General features: G+C 35.9%; 2 protein-coding genes and 1 long non-coding RNA gene across 4 annotated transcripts; 1 reads left to right on the plus strand and 2 right to left on the minus strand.

Annotated features, from left to right (window-relative positions):
* Positions 1–3,566: 3,566 nt before the first annotated feature.
* On the minus strand, positions 3,567–6,608 carry LOC147076828 (uncharacterized). The gene is made up of 3 exons (XR_015069711.1): positions 6,401–6,608; positions 5,957–6,100; positions 3,567–4,003 (listed from the first exon to the last, which is right to left on the minus strand). It is a non-coding gene; the product is annotated as an uncharacterized LOC147076828 (long non-coding RNA).
* A 3,283-nt stretch (positions 6,609–9,891) lies between these two features.
* Positions 9,892–15,315, plus strand: LOC147076829 (LETM1 domain-containing protein 1-like). 2 transcript variants are annotated; one of them, XM_085941369.1, is made up of 4 exons: positions 9,892–10,044; positions 11,313–11,687; positions 12,495–12,783; positions 14,420–15,315. In XM_085941369.1, the coding sequence occupies exons 1-4, from the start codon at positions 10,004–10,006 to the stop codon at positions 14,756–14,758; spliced, it is 1,044 nt and encodes a 347-aa protein (XP_085797495.1). In that variant the 5' UTR covers positions 9,892–10,003; the 3' UTR covers positions 14,759–15,315. The 2 variants fall into 2 exon arrangements, with proteins under 2 accessions (XP_085797495.1, XP_085797496.1); XM_085941370.1 differs by having other exon boundaries at positions 12,582–12,783.
* A 4,099-nt stretch (positions 15,316–19,414) lies between these two features.
* Positions 19,415–26,123, minus strand: LOC147076830 (uncharacterized). The gene is made up of 4 exons (XM_085940502.1): positions 25,900–26,123; positions 24,891–25,034; positions 21,870–22,022; positions 19,415–21,068 (listed from the first exon to the last, which is right to left on the minus strand). Exons 1-4 carry the CDS (start codon positions 26,047–26,049, stop codon positions 19,689–19,691), a joined length of 1,827 nt encoding a protein of 608 aa, XP_085796628.1. The 5' UTR covers positions 26,050–26,123; the 3' UTR covers positions 19,415–19,688.
* Positions 26,124–26,196: the final 73 nt, after the last annotated feature.

The raw sequence follows: 26,196 nt of genomic DNA on the forward strand, positions 1-26,196 counted from the left end.
TATTTGTGAATGTGAATATTAAAATATGACCTGTATGATATATGGATAAATACTAGACGCGGAGGAATGGTGTATTCGGCAAAATATTAAACTCTACAACTTCTTCCAAGAAGAATGTATCTTTGCAAGCACCGATAGGCGGGCCCATATCGGACATGGTCGAAATAAATATACATTCTCAAAATCAAGGCTTTAAAATTGAAATAAGAACTTCTGCAAAGAATTCAAACTCTTCTTTGAATAAAGTTAGTTTCTTGAGCTGTTTCCCTGGTAACCGAACAAAACAGAACAGCCAGGGGAAAAATGAAACATTATTTTTTGTGGAATCTATTTAGGTTAGGTTAGGTCATTATTTCGTTGTACCTAGTCACCCAATCATTTTGAACATATTATATTGATTAAGATGAGATATCCTTAGCTTGCCGGTAACACTATATAATATTATACTGTACGGCAACACTGTATATAATTTGATTTATTATAGCGTATTGAAAATCTGTGCTATTAAAAATCTATCAACATAATAGAGATAGGACAATTTAAATATTAAATTCATATTTTTCCTGAAAGGTCATAGTTATATTTATCGTTGTTCTGTTTTGTCATGGAACCGTTTCCCTATTGAAATATGGTATCGATATGTAATTTAAATATATTAATGATTATGGTGTCATCTACACTCTAAAGCATGGGTGACCAACCCGCGGCCCGCATGTGGCCCGCTGGGTGTCAACTTGTGGCCCGTGTAGCAGTGAGAAAATAAAAATAATATCAAATGCTACCTACCGCTAGATGTGCTAATTTCGCAAATTGAGATTCGATATTGGCTCAAGATTTTAAAAAGCACCGTGCGCTTTTTGCTGCATTTGTTACGCCATTCTCTGTAGACGTGAATTTATTACCAGGAAATTTCCAAATGGAACATTGTGAACTATGTTGCGATGAACAGTTAAAGAAGAAAATCCATCAGGTTGGTTTGGAAGAGTTTTACAAAATAAATTTGGACAAGAAGAAATATCCTGCATTTTACAAACTTCCTCTAATGATGACTTCGCTATTTGTGAACGTTACACGTGTGAATAGCTTTTTAGTCGGATGAAGCATATCAAATCCCGAGTGAGAACGCAAATCACTGATGTGCATTTGGAAAACTGTTTGCGTGTAGGAACAACCTCACTTGATATCGATATTGATGCACTTAGTTCTGCCACACAAAATCAAACTTCTCACTAAAATTTATTATTTTTATATTATTTTGCTTATTTTTTATTATTTTAAAAAAGTCTAATCTAATAAATATGTTTGATTATTATTTTTGTTTTATTTTATTAATATATATAATACTTATAGGTATATTTCTTTTTTGTTTTGTATTATAAAAAAAACAGTTTTGCGGCCCGGTAGGAAATCTCATTTTTAGAATCTGGCCCGGCTGCTGAAAAGGTTGGCCATCCATGCTCTAAAGTGTGGTATAATTATGTCAAGCTTAAAAAATAATCATTACATATCTGCATCTAACCCTAAAATATTTAAAATTAACATCGATAATTTTTCGTTTCATGCGCTTTTGAAAATACAAAACTACACTAAATATAAATGTAGAAAGTTTGAGTAGATAATTGTTGCATTTATTTTTATCATAGAAACAAAAAAGTTACTATACTTTGGCCATATCAAGAAGTTCCTACAGTGTGTCGAAATAAATATATAATTAGCTTTGGTTTACAAAACAAAATGAGGATTTTGTCATATTTTATTACATAATTATTCATCAAATTGTTAGGACAAACCAGGAATTATTTCCTAAATAGAAAGTACAAATAATAATATAATTAAAAATGTATGTAATAAAATGTTTTATAAAGGCAAGCAATTTTATTATAGTACCTACCTAATTACATACAGTATTGTATTTTTAATAGATTTATATTTTTCCAGCGTAATCCGACAAAGGATTTTTTAAAATTATTTATCGTAAAGTAAATTCCATGTTCCAAATTCCATCAACCAGTGTGTGCTTTCCGTGATGCGTGTGAAACATGGACCATAAGTAAAAGAGAGATCCAGAAACTTAGAGTAGCACAACGTGGTATGGAGTGGTGCATGCTGGGCATACCGCGAAAGGACATATAGAGGAATGAGTAGATAAGGAAGCAGACAAGGGTTTGCGATGTAATAGAGTTTATTAAAAGCCTTAAATGGAAATGGGCTGGACACATAGCTCGCAGAAGAGACAAATCTAGTTATCCAGTGGTATCCAAGAAGTACAAAACGTCCGCAAAGTAGACCTAGAGGCCGCTGGATCGATGAAATGATAAAGTTCTGCGGAAGTACGTGGCAACGCAATGCACAGGACTGAGAGAAGCGGAAGCAGCTTGAAGAGGCCTTCATCCAGCAGTGGATAGATTTAGGCTGATGATGATGATAATGATGAAATTCCATGTTATTGATTCCAACCCAAGACCCTCGACATTCTAAGCCGAAACGGTAACCGCGTTAATATGTAATATATTGGCGGCTCTCGTGGTGCAGTGCGTAAGGTGCTGGCCTTGCACCCGAGAGTTATGGGTTCAATTCCTAGAGAGGACACAATTTTTATGTGTTCTCAAATCCTGGGTGTTATTGCTCGAAATTACAACAACCTCCGAAACTCCTAACGAAAAAGCAAAAAAATATATAATTTATATATACTGATTATGCCAAACCTATTTTGTAAACTAATTAATCAACCTTGCAGTTCGCTTTCTGTCACTGAGATGTTCCCCTCAACGGATTGTGCTTTCTCGTCATTATGGATTGTCAGGATCTCCTCTGATGATGACGGTGGATGCTGAGGGTCGAAGCCCACCACGATAACTCCTTCGACCGGATGCGACATCTTGTGCTTACGCATCGTGCCTGAATGCCTAGATTTATAATCGCAATAAATACACGCGAATGGCATCTCGCCTGTGTGTCGCATTTTGTGCCTTCTTAGTGTGTCCATCCGCGCGCATTGAAAATCGCAATCTGGGCACTTGAACTCCTTTGTCGTACTATGAGTCGATCCGTGTTTTTTCATATCGCTCGGCAGTATACATCTATATTCACATATATCACACTTCAGTGGCTTTTCTCCACTATGACGCATCTTATGAATACGCATATCACCGTACTGCGTGCATTTGTACTCGCATAAATCACATTCAAAAGGCTTGATTCCTTCGTGCCGCATAGTATGCTTTTTTAAACAGTTGAAAGTTTTAGTTTTGTAGTCACACAATTTACACTTGAACGGTGCCTCTCCGACGTGACTCATTTTGTGTATTTTTAAAGCGCCTGTCTGGGAGCATTTATAATCGCATTCGTCACATTTCAAAGCCTTTTCACCGGTATGAATCAACTGATGCCTCTTCAAGTTACTCGCGTATCTACACTTAAAATCACACAAACCACAACTGAATCCCAACACTTCAGAGTGAATCAGTTTGTGACGTTTCAAAAGATCAGATCTTGTTGATACGTGCTCACATTGATTACATTTATACGTCTTTTTCTCTTTGAATGATTTTTTGTATGTTTTTTTCCGATGTGTTATAGATCCGATCTCTTGTGCCACTACTGTAGTCACTTCAAATATTTGACTACTTTTACTACATGTATTTTTAGATAAATCCAAAGCTGTCAATGTATGTGTATCTTGTATGGATTCACTATGCCCAATGAGAGACGTACTATTATCGATAACATTTTCTTGAGTGATATTACAAAATTGTGATTGTCTATGGAAGGTTTTATGCATTGTCAATATGTCTGACGATGCGTAGTGTTTAAAGCAGACACTGCAAACGAAATTCCGTTTATGAATGATAGCTTTTTCTATTTCAATAACAGCCTCTAAATGACATTCTTTTTTAATATTTTGCAGTTCATCTTTGACTTCACTATGTGGCAACACTAGATCGTGTTCGGATAATTTCAAAAACGTTTTCTCAATAACTGCACACACGTTGATTTTCATGTCCTATAAAATAATTTAAAAACATATATAGTATTGGCCAAAAACCTATTCTATACAAAAAGAGCCGGAATCAGTGACGACCATAATATGCAAAGTACCACCCTTAATCACATTCAGAATACATTCTTGATAAAAAAAACCTCATTGCCTGCAAAACTCGCCACGCCGACCAGCCTAGAACCCACCGACTGGCTACCACATTAATACCACCAAGGAGCATTCTAAACAAACAACACAAACACGCCCTCCAACCAAACCTGCCCCGCGACACACTCGGTCTTAAACGAGCGTTCCACGAGGCAACCACGTTTGAAGTGAAGCATCTGTATAGTTTTTTTACGAATGCTAATATCCCAGGAGCAGTTACCCGAGACTGAGGTCGCCTCGCTATCAAGTGAGCTTTGACTGAGTTGACTGATTTTATTCTAATGCAAAGTACCGGGGGGAGAAAAGGCACAAGGATATTAATAACAAAAAAACGAAGCCAATCATGCGGACAGCAAAAATTGTGTGAAGAGATCTTCACGCCCTTGCAACAAGCAACAGCTCGTTGGAACGACTCGTGAAACTCTTCCCTCTCATAGCACAATCTCGGACATTCCCAGAGGATGTGGTTTGCATCCTGTTTTTCTCCACCACATTGACATGTCGGTATAGTTACAAGTCCAAGCTCAAAGAGTTTGGCAGCAAACCCACCGTGGCCTGACAAAAATTGACTCGTGCGATGGTCAAGAGTCTACATGGTTATCTACAGTGACGTCCCGTGGGGGTAGGCAGATTGAGCGTCGCTCGGGGGCGGAAATTACTCGAAGGGCGGCAAATTGAGGATAACCATTAGATATATTATATAGGAATATAATTAGAAGTTTACTTCCATTGTCCTTGGTCGTCACGTCGTTGATGGCCAGCAATGACACGTGCAGATTTACGAATTATATTTGAATTATAGTTTCTCACCTAATTAATTTCTCCAAATATTTTTGCCAGTGATTTGCGAGTTTTGAGAGTTGTCAGATGTATTTTTTAATGTCTCTGAAACCGTGGACTCGCAATATTGTCGATTGAAGTAGAGATGGTATTTAAATTAGATTTTGTTGTATATATTTTGTTAGTAAATGTATCCATACAACACATTTCTTAGTTGTTGGAGTCATGAAATGATGATAAAAAATACTGTATAAAAATGGGGTGGCATTTTGGCGCTGCCTAGGGGCGGCATTTTGTCTAGGAACGTCGCTGGTTATCTAGAATCGTCATTTAATATCCGGAAAGAACAAAAATATGTGTCTAAACAAGTGGTACACAAACGCGACCCTCGGCCCGAAATGGCATTTGTTGCAACCGAAAATAACAAGTAGTTATTCACCAAATTTTTCATTGAATATGATAAAAATCTCTGTTCAATATGTGAACAAATTATGCAGTAGCAACGTAGCAACGGTATATACCTAATCCGAATCGTCACTGATAGAAAACTTAAAGGTATTTTGTGTTTTTAATATGATTATATTTTCACGGATATACATTTGCGACCGAAATTCATCTTTTTACAATGAGTCACACGTCTGTGGTGCAGGTGCAGTCTATTTTTAGATAATTGTTTTCAAAACGCACATTTTAGTGTTAGTTCTCCAGGAATTTTGTCAGTGCACGACGTTTGTGAATCAATATTAAAAAATTACACGTCTTAACAGAAAAAATACAGTTCGATTATGACATATTTGTTTGTATACATATGTATGTATGGTTTGTGTATAAAGTTATTTATCTACTTTTATTGTTTTCTAACAATTAATATGCACGTAATGCGGAGTGGAGAGTGATTGAAGTTGCTGATAAAATTATGTAATTATCAAATTTAAAAAAAAAAACATAAAATGTATATCTCATCTAGAATAATATATCATTATTTTTCAACACTTTTACTCTTTGCGGTATGATATAACCCTGACTTACTGGTTTGTTTTGAGAATAGGAACATCCACCGGTGTATTTAATGTCACATTCTTTAGGAAACGTATCGTTAATAAGTTGCTCGTGGCGGATGTTTTGTGGTGGATCAGTTTCGATCTTGATATGGGAGATGTCAACTGCATTGTTCTGTAAAAAAATTTAGATAGGTACATACTTAACAGTGCCACGTCCAGTGCTGTAGAAATTGACGCTAACATTCCGGAAACTGAAAGAATTCGGTCTTAAAAACCCCCGGAGATAATATTTATTATTTTTTAACTTTTTTTTTTGATTTTGGAGATCATTTATATTAAGTTAGAACAGCCATGCTAAAAAATTTAATTAAGTGTTCCACCATACGAAAGGTGACTGTATTGGAGCTATATCCAAGAATGAATTATTGCCGTTAAGTCCAATAAATTTCGTGGATTTTTTTGGCAAACTAACCTCAAAACTGTTGTCAGCTTGGTCTACGTGTTCTTGTTTGATGTAATTATGTGGTAGTGGGCTATTATAACGTTGTATTGGCACGTCAAACCAACATGCACTCGGCGACTGTTCATCTGGGCCGGATTCACAGTCATCTGGCTCTGTTTTAATATCCATTTTACAGTTTTCCCTAAATGACATCAACATAAATAAAATTGACGTGTCAATATATTTTTACCATAGACAACTGACCGGCGAACACTTTAATGTTCCTTTTCACTAACATGCAGACCTAACCAGATTCAACGATCGTCGTAAAACTATTAATCATCGACTATAAATATATACCACTATAGTCGACTAAATATAACAACGAACGATTCAACTACCAACTCAATCGTGATGACGCATGATTTGATTGAACCATAATAAATACTCCTACAGCAGAGTTGCCGAGCCTTTTTAAGGTCCAAATACACTTTAACGATCGGGCACATATACCTATGTCAAGAGAGATTATGGGGGAAAATATTTTTTTTTTAATTCTATTAAAAAAAAATGATACATAATGTTCTAGCTAGATACTACTCACGAATCATAGCTCACGTCATATTAATAGCTTTGTCACTTTTTTAAATTACGCCATACATTTTGGTCCATCAATTTTGAAAGTCAGAATAACTACTAGGTACTTAGGTATAAGACCCTTCCCTATATATCCTTCCCTATACCCTTCGATATTCCGTCGGAGGTCACCGCCCTCGGAATCACTACTGCATCGGGATTCTGCGAAGATCCTCCGACAAGTCTAGTGCTGAAGTTAAAGAGGCAGTCAAAAGACTGAAGCTCAGGAAAGCTCCTGGAGATGATAGCATCCATGCAGAATTTCTGCTCTGCGGACTGAGCGCTGTATTGCCGTCCTTGTGTGACCTTCTGGACGAGGTGTGGGAAAGGGAGCAGTGCCCCAAAGCCTGGAGGGATGGTACCGTTGTTACTCTGCACAAAAAGGGTAACCCACAGTAATTACAGAGGAATCACTCTCCTCAGCGTTCCCGGGAAGGTGTTGGCGCAAATTCTCCTGTACAGGATTAGAAGTCCCATGCTGGAGGTTTTGCGTGCGCATCAGAGTGGATTTGTCCCGGGAAAGTCCTGCTCGGAGAATATTTCAACTCTCCGATGCCTCCTGCAACAGTACCAAGAGATGAATATACCTGTCGCCCGCTGCTTAGTGGACAATGAAAAGGCATTATTGACAGTCCTCATCGTGAATCTATATGGCAAATTCTGCTAGGCTACGGAAACCCACGGAAACTGGTCGCCGTGATAAGTGCTCTCTACACCAATACAGAATGTCGCGTGAGAGCAGCCGGAACATCCGCTGACCTCTTTGAAATCACGTCAGGAGTCATGCAAGGATGTGTATTTGCGCCCTTTCTTTTTATCATCATGATGGATTTGATAATGCGTAGGACGGTTTGCCCCGACAGTGGGATAGTACGTCTACATCATGATGACACAACCGATATATGCGAAGAAAGACTGTGCTACTTGGAATATGCATACGACGCAGTCGTGTTTGACTCGACGATCGAAAGGTTGGAGATGACCGTAAACAGGCTCGCCGCGAACTCGAAACGTGTGGGTCTTAATCTGAATGCGGCTAAGACCAAATCCATGTGCAGTGCTGCATGCATCGACCCCGACACTCCTCTCCAGGTTTCCGGTCTGCCCGTCGAGCTGGTGTCCAGATTCAAATACTTGGGTGCCACGGTTGCCGATGATGGTGGTATTTCTGGTAAGCTTGGAATCCGCATGGATGTGGCGGGGTTGTATTCAACCAGCTTGGAGTCGAATGGAGGTCAAGGCTGTATTCTGTGAGGACCAAATGTCGTTTGTTTAACGCGTGCGTGCTACCAGTGCTCCTGTATGGCTGTGAGACATGGCATCTTACTAAGCTTCAAGAGTTTTGGCTTTTGAGCTTTGAGAATCGATGTCTCCGCCGAATCTTAGGGGTACATTGGTACGACCGCGTTACAAACACCCGATTTCGTGAGCAGACACAACAGCCTTCGTTGATTGAAGTTATCACGAAGAGACGAGTTACGTGGCTGGGTGTTGCTGGGTGGGCGCCAAAGAGTGCGGCACTTCGTATCCTTGTGGCACAGCCTCAAGGGTTCCGTCGCCATGGCCGGCGCTCCCTCACCCTGCAGCGGTGCTGTCTAACATGGCGGGAGGCACAGGAGTTGGCGATGGACCGAGGGAAGTGGCGCCAACTTGTGCTTGTCCTATACCCCAATGTTGGGACGTGACAGGTTGGAAGAAGACTTAGGTATAAGCTTTACCAGGTTTTTGTTTCTTATTTGGTGCAGTCATTTTCGTGGTTAGAAATGAAATTTATTTGTTAATAATTAATATATTAATTAGTTTGGTTATTTACGCACAAATTGACATCAGAATTGATCAGATCATGCATTCTCTCGCTACAGTGGTCTCGATCATTGTAAAAGGTTCGTTTCGAGGCTTTTCCCCGCTGCCTAATGAGGTTAGTGCGCTAATATTATATGTGACGCATGAAATCTTAGGACCGACATTATGCAAATGTATATTTACATTATTATAGATATTTTTCTCTTCAAACGTGTGCAATGCAAAATCTTCCCGCGTGCCACTGGTTGCCTGCGTTCCATAGGTATTCAACCACTGTCCTACAGCCTAGTACAGTATTGCCATCTTTTTGCCGCCGAATTACAGTACGTGATCCACGAAATAATAAATTGAATACCTATATTAATTAAGGCTCTAAGTACCAAAAAGTAGTATTGCCTGTAGTTACAAAATACCGAGTCATTGCAGTAAAATTTCATGAAGCAGACCTTTTGAAAAATGTGGTTTTACAGTGTGAAGCAATCACGGCAGCTTCTATAATTAATTTTAGGAATTAAGAACTCGCAAGTGTCAATACACCATCGTCTGCCATTTTATATTGAATGAGGTTGACCACTGTAGTACTATTTACACCATTATAAATAAAACAGGCCAACGGACTTACAGCATCGACAGGTTTAAATATTTTGCTGTATTTGTTTGACTTGCTTGAGGCACTTAGACCATAGTTGAAGTTATTGGCGTTAGTATGTAGAACACTTTTCAATAAAAATGTCAGTTTTTTTGTTTTTGGTACTTAGCGCCTTAATTAATACACGTATTCAATTATAGTACCTATGTCCACCAAAGAGATTAGACTGATGTCCGCAAACATTATACCTACCTAGTTCACCTTGTAATTTGTTGAAAACGTACAGGATTTTTATTTTTCACAAAAAAATCATTTTAATCTGCAAAGTGAGCCATTTAATTTATTAAATTCCCTGTTATTTTTGTGAGAAACAGAAGGTACTATTTTTTTATTTTTGACGAAATACTAAGAATTAATAATTTATTATTATCTTCTTGGACCGCGTATTATTATTAATTCGGTGCCAAAAAGACGGCAACACTTTTTTGACATTACTGTCCAGTGGTTTGTTGTGGGCAGCACAAAACTTGTTTTCATAATAATTTGAATTAAATTAATATACCTACCTACATAGATATTCAGTGGGTCTAATAATCGGTAGAAATATGTTTCGCGTTTGTCATACCAGACCATTTTTATTTAAAAGGTAAGTATCTATGAGCTGTGTTGACTTGATGCCATTATAAATAAAAATATTCATATTCAACAAATTATTATTGGATCTAATATTGACATAACCTTACTCACTTGAAAATGTACATAGACGATTTCTCGTGTTGATATGTACTTCTTATGATATATTCTATTACACTAATTTTGTGTTCGAGGTAATAATATTATATTTATTTATTTTGGTAGTTATCCTACATGATAAAATTTAAGCATTGTACGTCATATTATATCAAATAATATGTTTCTACGAACCGATGATTAAGAAGGCTATATATTTTGAATTGAGAGCACTAGCACAGGTGTTGAAAATAATATGAAGATTGATTGAGTTATGGCGCCAACTTCAAAAGGATAAATAAACTCGACGATGCAATGCGCCACACCATTTCTTATAATAATATAGTACTTATTCCACTTTTTTTTTTAAATACTTTAGAACTGTTTCGTTGCTTCAGAGGGACATTTCCAACTGACAGTAGAACGAGTACTTACTACATAATATTGTGTTTAAGTTTAATTAATACACAGATTACAACAATTATGTATACCCGCAGGCATAATTATGTGTATGTCTAAAACGTTTATTTGATGAAAAATTATAGTCAATTAAGCCTAGTTCAGACTTATACATACGTCTGCAAACAAATTATAGTCAATGGTTCTTAAACTTTTGCCACCATGCAAATTTACAATCAATTGTTTTAAATACGATGCTAGTCCACATCCGCAAACGTTTCCATTACACTAAATGTTATTTGGACAGTCCACATTGAATAAATTTGCATGCTTTTATATGAAACTGCATCGCTAATAATCATATTGAAAAATCACGTGAATATGGCCACACTTGTATGGTTGTCAACACATTATTGGCAACGTGATCGCTTCGGGTGTGAGGAACTGCATTCTAATGATGGATTCACTGGACGATCTTCCTGACTAGGTTTCCTAAATATCTTTGTGAGTGCCGTGAGATTCAAACCATGGATCATATCGTGTAGTCCTGCTACATGTATGTCTTTTCCAGAGTTATTTCAGCCATATACCAGTTATGTTTCGATTGGTGGCGAATACAAACAAATATTGATACAAATATTTATAAATCGTTTTTATACCTACTACGTATGTTTATTTGTTTACGGACAGATGTATATTAGTTCAAACTATTAAGTAAGTGGTACTAATATGATAGAAAACGAGAGAAAGGGATCCAAATTCACAATGGTTTTACTTCATTATCAGATATCTGTCCACGACTACAGTTGCGTGGAAGGACAGAATAGACCAAAATAAAGGAAATAAACTTCAAAGATACATAATGGCAGGCTATTTAAAGTACCTGAACCGCTACGAACAGATGCTGGAGAAACGATTTCCGCCCGCCATGCAGGTCTATCGGGTCTTCACTTCCGGAATCAAAACTTTTTACCAAGACTTAAACAAATTCTTCAAAATGAGACTCCTGGTACTGAGCACGAGCAAGGAAGAGGGATTTTCGTCTCTCAAAAGGGCAGACATTGAACTTTACCAACAGATGCCCAAAGACATGTTGATAATAGCACCCGTACTGATATTATTAGCTGCCCCATATGCACATTTTGTTGTATTTCCGATTATGTAAGTATTTTTTTTAATGTGTGTTTTTGAGGAATGACTTGTAAAAAATGGGAACGAAATGCATCTAGGTGCATGCGTAAATTTGGAGTGCATGCAACGTATTTCTGCTTTTTGCAGCAACTATTGGCAAGCATAAAATGTATTTACGTCTCTATTGCATCGCCTATCTAAATAAGTTTCTGCCAAACTGTGCTACGAACAAAGAAGATCATTACAATTATAGCAAATTAAAAAAAAATAAGTAGCGTGGGACAGAAAAGTTTAAGTGTAAGGCCCGAGTGTGGTTTGAGTTGCGCACGCCCCCCCCCGAACACTGTCCACTTAGGCCTTACCCTTTGGCTGGCCGCGCACTGATCGCTGCCCAGATACATAAATAATAAAATGTAATAAGGATTTACTTTCTTTTGTTGTATTAAATTACTTTATAAACAGGAATTTAAACTGCAGTCGTTCTTTATGCCCTTACCATTGGTGTATGAAGATGCTGAAATGCGAAACCCGAGTCGCAAAAAAATATTTAAATTGATTAGTATAAGACTTAATCAATCAGAATGTAATTTCAAATTCCATCAGACCAGAACCCTCGGTCGATTTTATTATTATTTTTTAATTAAAACGTCATATTATTAATATTTTTATAAAATTTTGAGATCTCGAGAATTAAATTAACCAATCTCAAATAATACCTATATTAAAATCTATAGAATTGTAAACAGTGGAGCAATCACAAGCTATACATAAGTACATTATTTATTATTTAGAAAGTGTCCATTTGTGATAAATAATTGATTTTATTATGTATTTTAGGTACATGTATCCGCAAAAACTTTTACCTTCCCACTTTTGGACACCAGAGCAAAGAGAAAAATTCAATTCTACCTCTCTGAGTTACAGACTCCAGGCAAACACGACTTTATTGAAATACCTGAAAACGCGATCCAGGGTTGTAAAAGACGATCATGTACAATTAAAATGGGACAAAGTCCTGCAAATTCTTGATGACGGAGTCTCTCCATCCATACACCAATTGATAGAATGCAAATCTCTCTTCTGTGACGGCCCATTCAGTATTCAAAACATGCAATTCAAACATGCGGTGAGTGATTTGACAAGTTAAATATTTAGGTACTTATTTGAGAAGCTATGACAGGCGCGCACAGAAAGAGGTTCAGACCAAAGAAACAAAAAATACAAAATATTTATGTCCCCCACTCCTCTAGGCATTATAAAACAAGTAAGACTGGTGACCACTGGAAGACCCGTGGCACTCATGAATTGATGCAATGTGGGCCATCCAGTGTTTTCTTTAATATAGCGATGCGGGTGACATGAATGGACACTAACAACGTTAATAATTATAGCCACTTGTGAATGCGACAGCTCGCAAAAACTCGTAGGTGAGCATCATTAGCCATACCTGGCAGGAAACCAGGTATTTATAGCTAGATTCAAAGTGTGTGAGTATGAAGAATGTCTCTCTAAACGTGCTTTGTTCTGCAGTTAAAGTGATTAAAATCTATATGTAGATTAACAATGCTACAATGGCATGACGCTGTCCAGGAATTAAAATTAGTGTTGTCTATACCTTAATTTAAACAACAAGATGGTCGAGAGAAGTGGAGCCAAGTCGTGGAGAAGACTGGTTGATGGTCAGATTGTCAAGTCATGATCCTTAAAACATTTGCATCCTATTATTAGATTACATCCGATGTCTATAATGATATATATATATTTTAAGTAAAGATTATTTCAGATTAACGGGGCGTTTTACGTGGGCGAAATCGCGCGAAGCGTTGAGAGGCACGCGCAAGTCAAGCGTATAACCGTGTGTGAAAATGTTCGTAAACTGACTTTTTATGGTTGTACGTTTATACGGTTATACGTTTGAGTTGCGCGCGCCGCTCATCGCTTCGCGCAACTTCGCCCACGTAAGACGAGCCGTTGGACAATATTATGATGTAGTTACAGAATGTTTTAAATAGTTTCTTAATTAAAATTTACGATCGCTATTTAATTTTGAAATTTATGTACTTACCTATGTACTCAATATTTTTACTTACGCACTTGTATGCTTTTACTCATCGGCTCTTCAATGAAATTATTCTGAATTGGATGAGCATTTCACAAGTGGACTGTATTGAAGGTGATGTTGGATGGTAAATTCCGGATATTTGGGGTGGGGGGTGATGTACAAGAATACCATGCACTCACTTTTTGATATGATGAGGGCTGGAGTGTACTTACATGGGTCCCGGGTCATACACTCACGCACTATGTAGTTTGTTTTGGGTCACCCTGTACGCAGCACTTGGTACACAGTTTATGGATGATAAATAATAATGATTTGTATGTACAAATGTCTTACAGATATATTTAAGTTAACTTTGAATCACTCTGTATAACGCGGTGCGACAACACACACCGCTGTTCTCTCGAGTTGATTCACGCGCGACGGCTGACTTGAAGACGTTACTCCTGAATTTGTCTGTATTTTCAATTGAATTACTAGCGACGGTAAGAAGGCCGCTCACGTCCGCTATGTAGATGTAACTGCCTGTTTGCAATTACGGTGTTCTTTGACCCATAATTGCTTATCGTCTAGTCTTGTAACAATACCAAGGAATTAGGAGGTGGGTGGGGAAAGAAGGATGACAATCGCTCACAATCGGCGCAGCCATGAATATCAACCATATGTATGTTGAAGCTTATCAGTTTGTTTTTGTTGTCTTCAGGTTAATCTACACCGATTACATGGCCTCACTGTGAGATTTTCTATAACCAGCAAGTTGTACGAAAGAGCATTTATGTTGAAGAAAATGAACAAAGCAATACTCCGGGAGGGCGGAGTCAGGAAAATGTCTGAAACTGATTTAAAAATCGCTTGCTTCATAAGAGGACTGCAAACAGCCAACGTCAATATGGATGACATCATAAATTGGTTGGAGAAATGGATGCTGCTATCAAATGTTGTACAAAAAGATTCCTACTCTTTGCTTTTACATTCGTCATTTCTTTTTGGATACAATCAAATAAAAATAACCAAAGCCAAATGTATAGAATCTTTACAATAATTTATTCACAGCAATAAGTTCCTATATAGGTATTATATTGTTGATGGCAATGTACCAATATTTTCTGAGGCTATTTATCCATTTAGCTCTACCTATATCTTTTGAAGATGATTTTGAACATTGCCTATGCCTACTGTAACTTCCAGGATGCTAACTACATGCTCAGGATTTTAACTGAAGCCTTTAGTACAAAATAAATTATCTACCTAATTGAAATAAATGTCAGTGTGATTTAAACTCAGTAAATAGTGTCTGGTGGGTCACTCAATTAATAAGAGTTCTTACCAATAAAAAGCGGAATTGGAGTATTATTATCAGAGAGTGGTTGCGGTCCCTTTTTTTAGTTGCTCCGTTCCGAGACCTAATAGGTACTTGCTCTAGGGTCTGCTCCGCTATGACTCTCCTAAAGACGCTCTATGACGCTTGCTAAACTAGGTTTAAGTTGTTAAAAGGTATACAAATGTTAAAAAAATAAAGAGTAAGTAGTTTTGAAACAAGGTTTATTATTCATAATTTTCATTACATATTTTATTATATTAAACAAAATTACCGTCAGCAAATTATCTTTCATTATCTGCCTCTTCTGTCAAAAAAGATAAATTATTTAAAACCCAGCGGTGTTGCCGTATTTCAAATAATTACAGTGTAGCAAAATGTCAAATATAATAATTTCATTTATTTTAGGACGAAAATTTAATAATAAAAAAATCATCCGGAGCAGTGGAGCATTACAAATTTTGAGTGATCCGGGTAAAACGGCATCGCTCCACTGCTCCGCTTTGATTATTGTATTGTTCACATTAAAGATTTACAAAAGAAAAAAATTACAATAAAAGTTTAATGTATTTTAGTTATATAAATTAATTAGACGAAGTTATTGTAATAGTTTTTTTTTCACAAAAAATGAGCCGCTATTGGAGGGTCACTGGTCTACCAATTTCCATCTTGACACGGCCCCAAAATGTAGGCCCTCAGCCGGCATTTTTCCTTAATAAATTAGTGACGTCACAACTTTTCGATCCGATCGTGAATGTCGATTTTATTTGAAAAATACGTGCCCAATCTCTAAACAAAGCTATAGTTATTGTGTATTGAGTCCCGTAGTACAGTCTGAGTGACATATAGCCCCTCAGAATGAACTACGGATGAATTTTTTTTCAAGGGGGCCAAATGGTCTTATAAGGTGGAATGTAAGTAATTGAAATGTATAGGATTAAGGTTAAAAATAGATAATAAATTGTAAACGACTTATGAGATATCATATGCTAAACATTGTAAATAAATGTCCATTTCTATTTAATCTGATTTTGAATTATATAAAAATAAATTTTATTTTTCTAAATTAAGTCGCGATGTTTTCGCCGCGGCCGAAGTCAAATGCCTTAAATAAATAAATTATGATATCAAATATTGTCGTAATTAAAATCTAATGATTACGTTTTGTAAGTACTGATTACGCACACTTAATTTAAATAATAAATTAATATTTCGAATCGTAATAAAAAGGGTACCAATTTAAGTACCTACTTTTGTAAAAGTTAAATGAAGGAATTTCGAAAATGGAAATTCTGATAATGTAAGTCTAAGGACTCGGTTGCTCTCTTAATTTACGAATAAAAATTATTCTTTAGATCTGTCAATTAACCTCGACAGATCAATATTAAATTACCCAAAATAGGTAATTTTCAAACTCAATAAATGAAGACTTGTCATAGAAATTTTGATTGAAACTAATGTTATACCTTTAAGTTGAAGTGTTCTATAAATATAATTGAATAAATTTTAATCGCAACCCTTTCCGGCTATCCGTAATTAGCCCGCAAAAGTTCTGCATAAAAGAAACGGACAACTGCGATTTCCGTCAGTCTTATTATATCTGCGCTCTTGGACGGTGATTTTAATGATTTACGCCTCTGTTGCGTATTATTTTTAGCGAAAATATTTTCATTTTTCCTTTCCGTTAGCTCGATAAACGAACTAACAGATATTTGGACAATTTGTGTCAAAGGCCCTATAAGGACTTTCACGATTGTTATTAAACTTGTACCGCCTATAGGTATTAATTAATTATATATTTTTATTCTATTGAATGATCATAATTTTCCGGAAAAGCCGGGAAATAAACAGCTTTTCTATGATTGGTCCGAAACTTTGGCCATTAGCTCTGTGGAGGGGGTAGAACGATCTCCCATTGGTCCATATTTCGAATGACGTCAAAATCTCGGGTTTTTCCCGCTGTGAGTCTATATAACGGTCTGCATTTTATGTACCGTCAGTCGTCGGTTTTTCAGTATTCCCGGAAGGTTGTGCCCGGAGGCGATCCGAATTCGCTTAGTTTTGGATATTTCTCCGATATTCATTCGGGAGATATTTCGGTCGCGTCGTGGTCTGACGTCACGGCGGATGACGTGTGTGATTCGAGTTGTCAATCGATAACGTAATAATACTGCGTCGTATTATCGTTAGCGAGGTTATCTCCGCGATATATTTTTTTTGAAAGAGCATAGCTCCTTAAAGTTTACGATCGGCGACTCTTAGTTATAAGTGTGTAATCGTACATTAATTAAACATAAAATAATTATAATTGATTAACTTTATTTAATAATTAATTTAAATAAGAGTATAAAATAATTATGTAATTATTCGAAATTAAACTAAAGTGTATAATTGTCGATTATAATTAATTAAGAAAAGAAATTAAATTTGTTATCGAGAATAATTTAATAAATAATTTGAATTGAATTACCAAAAGGAGTTTTCATTTTTATTTTGAAAAACAACTAACGAAACATTTCGTGAAAAACATCTAATACTAAGGGAAGTGACAGATAGTCAGCTGTCTTTGACGCTTACGTAAATATTCACGAAAATAAGTTCGATCTGAAAGACAATCGGATAATTAATGATCTAGGTGCTAACCTATCACTAGGTAGTGGTCCTAAATAATATAAAGTTAAATAATAATGATCAAGTGTATTCCAAAAGTGTCAATCGAGAACTTTAGTTGATCACCCTCTCCCCGAATAGTATCGAGCTAGCCAAACAAAGGTTCTTAATCGGTCCGAGGGCAGGACCGGTTGAAGATAAAGTACCTTTGAGACTATTCCCGGACCGGGGTGAACGTCAATCTGTTAACAGGAATGTCTATACACAAGGACAAATTACGTTCGGATCGGAATTCCAAAATGACCGTCCGCACGAACACAGTTGATTCGAGTAATATTTTTATTTATTCGATAATTTAGCGCGAACATTACTACAGTAATTGATAGTTAAAGCGCGATTATTTTTCTACTAAAGATTTGGCAAATATATGAAGTTTTATATAAAATCAGCAAGTATAACTAAATTCTAACACCTCTCACTGTTGGTTTACGTTCTTATTTTTCTAAAATTATAATATACTCAAACCATTTCCCGCCATATACGTGTAAATCGAAATGTGTTAGAAAAAATCGAGAACAATAGGCGGTCTGATTATTGGATTAATCCCTTACATTCACTCGAGCTGGAGACTTGGCTCTTAGTATGAGTCGATGGAAAGAATTTTACAAAATTTTGTCCACCCCCCCTCCAAAATAATTATTTCCTAATCGTATTTTTCTGGGTTTACCTTAAAGACAAATGAATTTTATGAGAATCTGCTAATAATCTTCTAAAAAATATTGAAAGCGGACTAAGTTACAGGTCTTGAAAGTTGAAAGAATTTTGTATGAAATTTCCTAGAGATTTTCCCCGCAAAATTAGGCAACTCCAAAATCCATTTTTTGAAGTTTGTCTCGAAGGTGGTTGATTTAAAGAAGATTCGACCCTGCAACTTATTGAAAATAATACCGCAACTGAAGTTACAGGTCGAAAAGAATTTCCTTTTTCGAAATTCTTATAACTCTTAATTCTTATGACTAAACGTATTATAATGTTACAATACAAGGTGTGAAAATCTAAATCTAACATTTCGTATAAAATTAATATTTAAAACTTTATACTAATATGAAACCATTATACATTTTCTGTCAACCACTTCTCTTTCCCACACACTATCATTATTATTTATGAAATCTTACGTGCTAAGTACATGTTTTATTTTTAATACTAACATCTTTAATCGTTTTTATATAACATTAATGTTTATTATTATACATATTGAAGAAAAGTCTGATCTCATTCTTCACCTTTCACACCGCCTTAACAGGATTTCGCATCCACGTCTTACAAAGACAGCTTGAAAACATGGGACTTAAAATAATCATTTTACTTAACCAAGGAATTTGAGCATACGGTTCTTTTATCCAAGTGATATTGGATCAGGTTCCTTACATGTTTAGGCCGTTTAAATATTCTAGGGTAAACGTCAGTATACGACCAACGCCCAGGGGTGTATCACTACATTATGTGGAAATTACCTTTTGAGTGCTTTGCACTATCCACAATTATTTCACCAGATGTAGGTACTCGTGATAGTCACATTGTTATAAGATAATGTGGAGGCGACACGATCTCACCGAGATTCATCACAGCCACTATGCAAGATCTTTTCAGATAACTTGGTAGGTAGTATCCTTATTTCTTGAACAGAAAACAGGATAAACCAGTCAATTATCCAGGGATTGCAGATGATAAAATGACAAAAGAAATGATAACCTGCTTTCCTGAACCAAAAGCGCTCCTAATTAATAATATCGCCTAACAACACTACAATCGTCACGATTTAGCTTAAATATTTGTGTGTGGGGTGGCATTGTATCTTAATATCATCCGACATGTCTAAAGATGTCTTGATTAGAACTAAATTAAATCGGAATGTTATATTATAGTTAAGTTAGGATTTTAAATGAAACAATCACAAACACCCAGGTTTATCACTGGTATTTGTTAGTTTTATATTATTTGAGATCAGCAATTAGCAAACCGTTTTTAAAACACACGTCGTTCAATGTAGGTTTTTACCAGGATGTATCATTTTATGTTTCTTGAGTTCACTTATTCGCAGGAAGTTTTTAAAACACACGTCGCATTGATGAGATTTTTCACCAGAATGGGTCATTTTATGTTCTTTGAGATGAACAATTTGCAGAAATTTCTTGAAACACACGTCACATTCATGTGGTTTTTCACCATCATGTATCTTTTTATGTTTTTTGAGATTACCATTTTGTTGAAATTTTTTAAAACACACATCGCATTGATGTGGTTTTACACCAGTATGAGTCAGTTTATGTGCTTTAAAATTACCAATTTGCAGAAATTTCTTTAAACACACATCACATTGATATGGTTCTTCTCCACTATGTATCATTTTATGTTTTTTGAGACCATCAATTACCTGAAATTTTTTAAAACATACATCGCATTGATGTGGTTTTTCACCAGTATGATTAAGTTTATGTGCGTTTAAATTACGAATTTCCAGAAATTTCTTAAAACACACATCACATTGATGTGGTTTTTCTCCACTATGTATCATTTTATGTTTTTTGAGACAATGAATTTGCAGAAAGCTTTTAAAACACACATCACATTGGTGTGGTTTTTCACCAGTATGTGTCATTTTATGTCTCTTGAGTTCACTAAATCGCAGAAAGTTTTTAAAACACTCATCGCATTGATGAGTTTTTTCACCAGTATGTGTCATTTTATGTTTTTTCAGAGAACCAATTTCCAAAAAAAATTTAAAACACACATCGCATTGATGTGGTTTTTCACCGGTATGCGTCATTTTATGTTTTCTGAGGTCACCACTTCGCGGAAAGGCTTTGAAACACACGTCGCATTGATGTGGTTTTTCACCAGTATGTGTCACTTTATGTTGTTTGAGTCCATCAATTCGCAGAAAGTTTTTAAAACATACATCGCATTGATGTGGTTTTTCACCAGTATGCGTCATTTTATGTATTTTGAGATCACCAGTTCGCAGAAAGTTTTTAAAACATACATCGCATTGATGTGGTTTATCACCACTATGTACCAATTTATGTTTTTTGAGACGATGAATTTGCAGAAAGCTTTTAAAACACACATCACATTGATGTGGTTTTTCACCAGTATGTGTCATTTTATGTGCTTTCAGAGTACCAATTTCCAAAAAAAATTTAAAACACACATCGCACTGATGCGGTTTTTCGCCAGTATGTGACTCCATGCAAGTAGTGTTGTGATCTATAGCTATCTCTGAATGCTGTATCGTCCTATTTTTGATTTTATTTGTTGCATGTGGTATTTTGTTCTTGACCAAGTAATTGTCAACCGCAACTTTTTCAACGATGTCCAGTAGTTTACTTTGATTTTCCGTGAAACATTGCTGGGTAGAAATCTATAAAAACAATAATTTTGGTATATTCAATTCAACACCTTTAAAATAGATAAAATATGATTGCTATCCCTAATATTGCAACAATAGGTACAGACCTACAAATTTATCTGAAGAATAAAACGGGGCACAGTCGTAAATTAACCAACCAAGAGTCGCAACTGTACAGAATCTGAGAGTCGAATGACGGTTTCAAAATGTTGTCTACTACCTAATAACAGTACTACCTATGTGTTTTGAGAGCTAGAAGTTGTAACTAATTTGAGTTTTTTTTTTTTGATAAAATAGACCTAACAAATAAGTTAACTGACTGCGCCCATTTTTTTACAATTTAATTCTTATCATCATGAAAACTCACGCTTGATCAACGCTACCAAATTCTCCTATTTAACGTTGATCTCAGTCATCGATTTGCACATAAATAAGTATTTGTATTCTATTGCAAAATTACGTATTGCAAAATTGGTCAGTCAATAAGGAAAAATCCTCAATATGGAGTGAGACAACACACATATCAGCATGAGCGAGACCAATCCAGAAGATGCCCTACAGACTCAATTAGATTGTATAACTTGACAAAAATGCATCGTTAGGTTTGTTTTTTGTTCTGGCGACATCGGAATAAATTTCTTCCAAGGTAAGGTCGGTGGAAATCGTTACCAAACCACATTCAACGATATTTTTTTGAAATTATGATTGACATTAGTCGGAGGTGATTTGTTTTAAGCTGGATGACACTATCAGCCACACGACGATTTGACGAATTAAAACGGTTTAAAAAAACAACCTTTATAATTAATGTACCTGATCTAATGGCCTGTATTGTGGATCGGAGCAGCAAGGTTGCGGACTCTCATTATCGATTTGGCGGATTTCGTTGTCAACAATTTCTTCTTTGATGACAATTCCCTCATTATCTTTCTCAGACTTTATAGTGATTAGAGCATAGTCACGCTTCTGAAAATAACAATATTATTAATAAAAGAATAAAAGTTTGATGTATTGAAAGTAATGATATTACAAAATTCTGATTGTCTATATAAGGTATTGTGAATTGTCAATATGTCTGACGATGTGTAGTGTTTAAATCAGACAGTACAAACGAAATTCCGTTTATACATGATAGTTTTTTATATTTCAATAACAGCTTCTAAATGACATTCTTTTTCAATATTTTGCAGTTCAACTTTGACTTTACTACGTGGCAACAGTAGATCATGTTCGGATAATTTCAAAATCGTTTTCTCAATAACTGAACACACGTTGATCTTCATGTCCTATAAAATAATTTAAAAATAATTACAAGATAAAAAGAACTCTTTATATACAACGTTTTTTAAATTCTGTTGAACCATATAAACTAAACGACCAAATTTTTTTTACTTGACATGTCATATTCATTTCCATAGTAACGCACGTATATATTAATAATTTGGTTGCTAGGACCCCAGATCCCTAGCAACCAGTAATGGTGTCGAAATAAATTTTCATACAAAACAGAATTACTGAAAATGAATTCAATTCTACTTAAAAATGGCTAAAAGTATTAAGAAAATGGATTGGGATCGTGTTTTGATATATTTTTAAAGTTTCAAATGTCTAGCTAGTCGGGAAGTTAGTTAAAAATCGATTGCAAAATTTGTACCGGACAAATAATAAGAATACGAGCTAAGAAAAACGTTGTAATTGGACGAAAACTTTATAGAAAACATATTCTATACAAAAGGAGCATGAATCAGTGACGACCCTATAGTGCCGCCCTTAATCACATTTAGAATACAGTCCCCTTTTAATCTCAAAATATACGCAAATGTTACCCAGCATCTACAAAGTATTAGAGTACTCAACTAAAACTACGCTCAAACAGTGGCGATTTTAGTTACGTAGAAGTCTGAGACGCTAGCAAATATGCAGGCCCCTTTATGATTTTTTTAAACTAAGCTATCTGTACTTTTTAACGGAGCATGTGCTCCATGGAAATCCACCAGAATATATTGACCAAGAATTTGAAGCCTGCTTTTATTTACGACTTAATAACGGCCAGACTATAAAACGCAAGGTATACCAATATCATTTGAATGTTTTCAAATATTTATCGTTTGGTTTACAAGACAAACATTATTGGATATTATGCAGGACTCGAAATGATTTGAGAGCGTTCCGGTTCGTAAAATCGATAAAATTATCGCTCCGTCTCGTGGAAAAAATAATGTGACCGTTTGAGCTAGATAGGCCATATAACAAAAACATCTAACACACTTAATATTATCAACTACATATACAATATTATAACTATGTTATCTTCAGAAAATTGTCGAGCGCTCCGGTTCGTAAACTTCTTCATTTGGAGCGCTGCTATCATGATACAGGTGTAACTAAAAAAGAACATATTCTTTACAAGTGATTTAATAAAGTTTATCTGATTATTATCTCTTGGTAATGGCATCTGCAACGCGTCCGAAACGTGAAAACTCAAAAATCTATTACTAATAAAACGTGTCCGGAAACATGTGCGTATGCAGTTCGCCGTATACCACTTCACCGTGAAATGTTGTTTTGCAAATATATGGCCCCATATTAAAGACCTTCCAACCTCTTTGTTTGTATAGTACTGACATAAAATTCATGTCTAAATAAAACACGGTTCTTGTCGGTTTACACTTTACAAGAAGTCAGCAGCAAACAATTGTTGAAAAAAGCCGATATACTGCATTATTTGTTAGGTTAGGTTAAGTTTTTATTATTGAATTCGCGAATTTTGCCAAAATCAGCTATGAAAAATGAATTAATGTTATTATTGAATCAAATAAAGTTTGAGACCGTATAGTATACGGTCATCTCTATCCAATAGAAAGCTCACGGCGAACTGTGCCAATATGAAATGCTTTACGTACAACTTACATGTAACCCAATTAAGAAGGTTATGTCTAAGTGCAAGCCATTCATATTCAATAGGCTAGTTCTACGTTATTATTTTCCAATAAAGGTTTAAAGTTAATTATTGCTAAGCTCTAAAGACGCCACCATAGAAAATCGTACAGCGTCCAAATTTGGACCTTGATAAAAAAAGACCTCATTACTCGCCTCATTAATACCTCGCCATGCCCACCAGCCTAGATCCCATCGTCTGGCTACCACATTAATACAACTAAGTAGCATTCTAAACGAATAACACAAACACGCCCTCCAAGCCAAACCCACCCCGCAACACACTCGGTATTAATCGAGCGTATCACTAGGCACTGCGTTTGAAGTGAAGCATCTATACATTTTTTAACGCCTGCTAATATCCCAGGAGCAGTTACCCGAGACTGAGGTCGTTGAGCTTTGACAAGCAGTTTACTGATTTTCCTCTATTGCAAAGTGCAGGGGAGAGAAAAGGCACAAGGAGATTAACAACAAAAAAACGAAGCTAATCACACGGACAGCAAAAATTATTTGAAGAGATCTTCACGCCTTTGTGGCGACGAGGTCGGACGGCCCGATGAGCCCAACAGCTGGTTGGACCGACTCGAGTAACTCTTCCCTCTCACAGCACATTCTCGGACATTCCCAGAGGATGTGGTTTGCACCTGCTTATATCGGCACATTAAGTTTGGCAGCGAACCCACCGTGGCCTGACAAAAATTGACTGGTGTGATGGTCAGGAGTTAACATGGTTATCTCGAATAGTCATTTAATGTCCGGGAAGAACAAAATAAATATGTGTGTCTAAACGATCTGGTAAACACAGCTGGTTTCCGGTTAACAATTGTAAGAAAATATATTATACCTTGATTTAGCAGTTGATTAATTTTGGCTGATAGTAATATAACCCTGACTTACTGGTTTGTTTTGAGAATAGGAACATCCACCGGTGTATTTAATGTCACATTCTTTTGGAAACGTATCGTCAATAAGTCGCTCATGGCGGATGTTTTGTGGTAGATCAGTTTCGATCTTGATATGGGAGATGTCGACTGCATTGTTCTGTAAAAAAAATAGATACTCACTTAACAATGCCGCGTGCAGTGCTGTATAAATTGACGCTAACGTTACGGAAACCGAAAGAATCCGATCTTAAGAACTTCCCGGGATAATCAACCTCCAATATACGACATAGGTTATATAATATTTATCACTTTGTGAAGTTATACTTCTTTTGGCGCGTTTGGGAAATCAGACCAGAGTGTATTTATTGGCGTGTGACGTGTAACCCATGATTTATTTTTTCATACGAAAAATAAACGCAATAGATTGGATTCGAACCACGATTGTTCGGTTATCAGCCGAACGCGCACTGCTCTTTACGACAGAGTATGATAATGCAATCGTGACGATTATACAGTATAATATTATAGTTTTGAATTGTTCAGTTGAATAGACAGCGAATTTATTACTGTCGGCCATTTGCAATTCCTTACGTAAACAAACTATTAAACGTCATAGTGGCAGTTGTTACTTTAAAAATAAAAACAACAATAAATAATTAGATAATTTAGTAATATAAGTTAAAGTGTATAGAAATAAACCAACGGCGTTCCAATAAGCAGTCCATTTTCTTGAGTGTGTCATTTTACAAGATAATTAAGAGCTAGTCGAAGAATCTAGGTTATCACAAGTTTTGTTTATGTTTTGTTACACCAAAGAGGTATAGCTTCTAACGCGCGTACATAAGTACACACACTTATTTTATTGATTTTGGAGTTCATTTATATTAAGTTAGAACAGCCATGCTAAAAAAATTAATTAAGTGTTCCGCAATACGTAACGTGACAGTATTGGAGCTAGATCTAAGAATGAATTATTACCGTTAAATCCAATAAATTTTGTGGATTTTTTTTGGCAAACTAACCTCAAAACTGTTGTCAGCTTGGTCTACGTGTTCTTGTTTGATGTAATTATGTGGTAGTGAACGTTGTATTGGCACGTCAAACCAACATGCACTCGGCGGCTGTTCATCTGGACAGGATTCACAGTCATCTGGCTCTATTTTAATATCCATTTTACAGCTGATTTAGCCAATTGACAACAACATAAATAATATTGACGTGTCAATATATATTTTTACCATAGACAACTGACCGGCGAACATTTTGACGTTGCTAAAGGCTATTCACTAACATGCAGACCTAACCAGATTCAACGATCG

Source organism: Rhyacophila brunnea, unplaced genomic scaffold, assembly GCF_057557595.1.
Source record: "Rhyacophila brunnea isolate RB1 unplaced genomic scaffold, BYU_Rbru_1.0 scaffold_13, whole genome shotgun sequence".
NCBI lineage: Eukaryota > Metazoa > Arthropoda > Insecta > Trichoptera > Rhyacophilidae > Rhyacophila > Rhyacophila brunnea.

Excerpts from the sequence above, each read along its gene's own strand:
- LOC147076829 (XM_085941369.1), top strand. The coding sequence starts at position 10,004 with ATGTTTCGCGTTTGTCATACCAGACCATTTTTATTTAAAAG. Across the intron at positions 11,688-12,494 it reads TTTGTTGTATTTCCGATTAT|GTACATGTATCCGCAAAAAC; the intron begins GTAAGTATTTTT and ends TATGTATTTTAG. Across the intron at positions 12,784-14,419 it reads ACATGCAATTCAAACATGCG|GTTAATCTACACCGATTACA; the intron begins GTGAGTGATTTG and ends TGTTGTCTTCAG.
- LOC147076830 (XM_085940502.1), bottom strand. The coding sequence starts at position 26,049 with ATGGATATTAAAATAGAGCCAGATGACTGTGAATCCTGTCCAGATGAA. Across the intron at positions 25,035-25,899 it reads AAGCTGACAACAGTTTTGAG|AACAATGCAGTCGACATCTC; the intron begins GTTAGTTTGCCA and ends TTTTTTTTACAG. Across the intron at positions 22,023-24,890 it reads CCTATTCTCAAAACAAACCA|AAGCGTGACTATGCTCTAAT; the intron begins GTAAGTCAGGGT and ends TGTTATTTTCAG.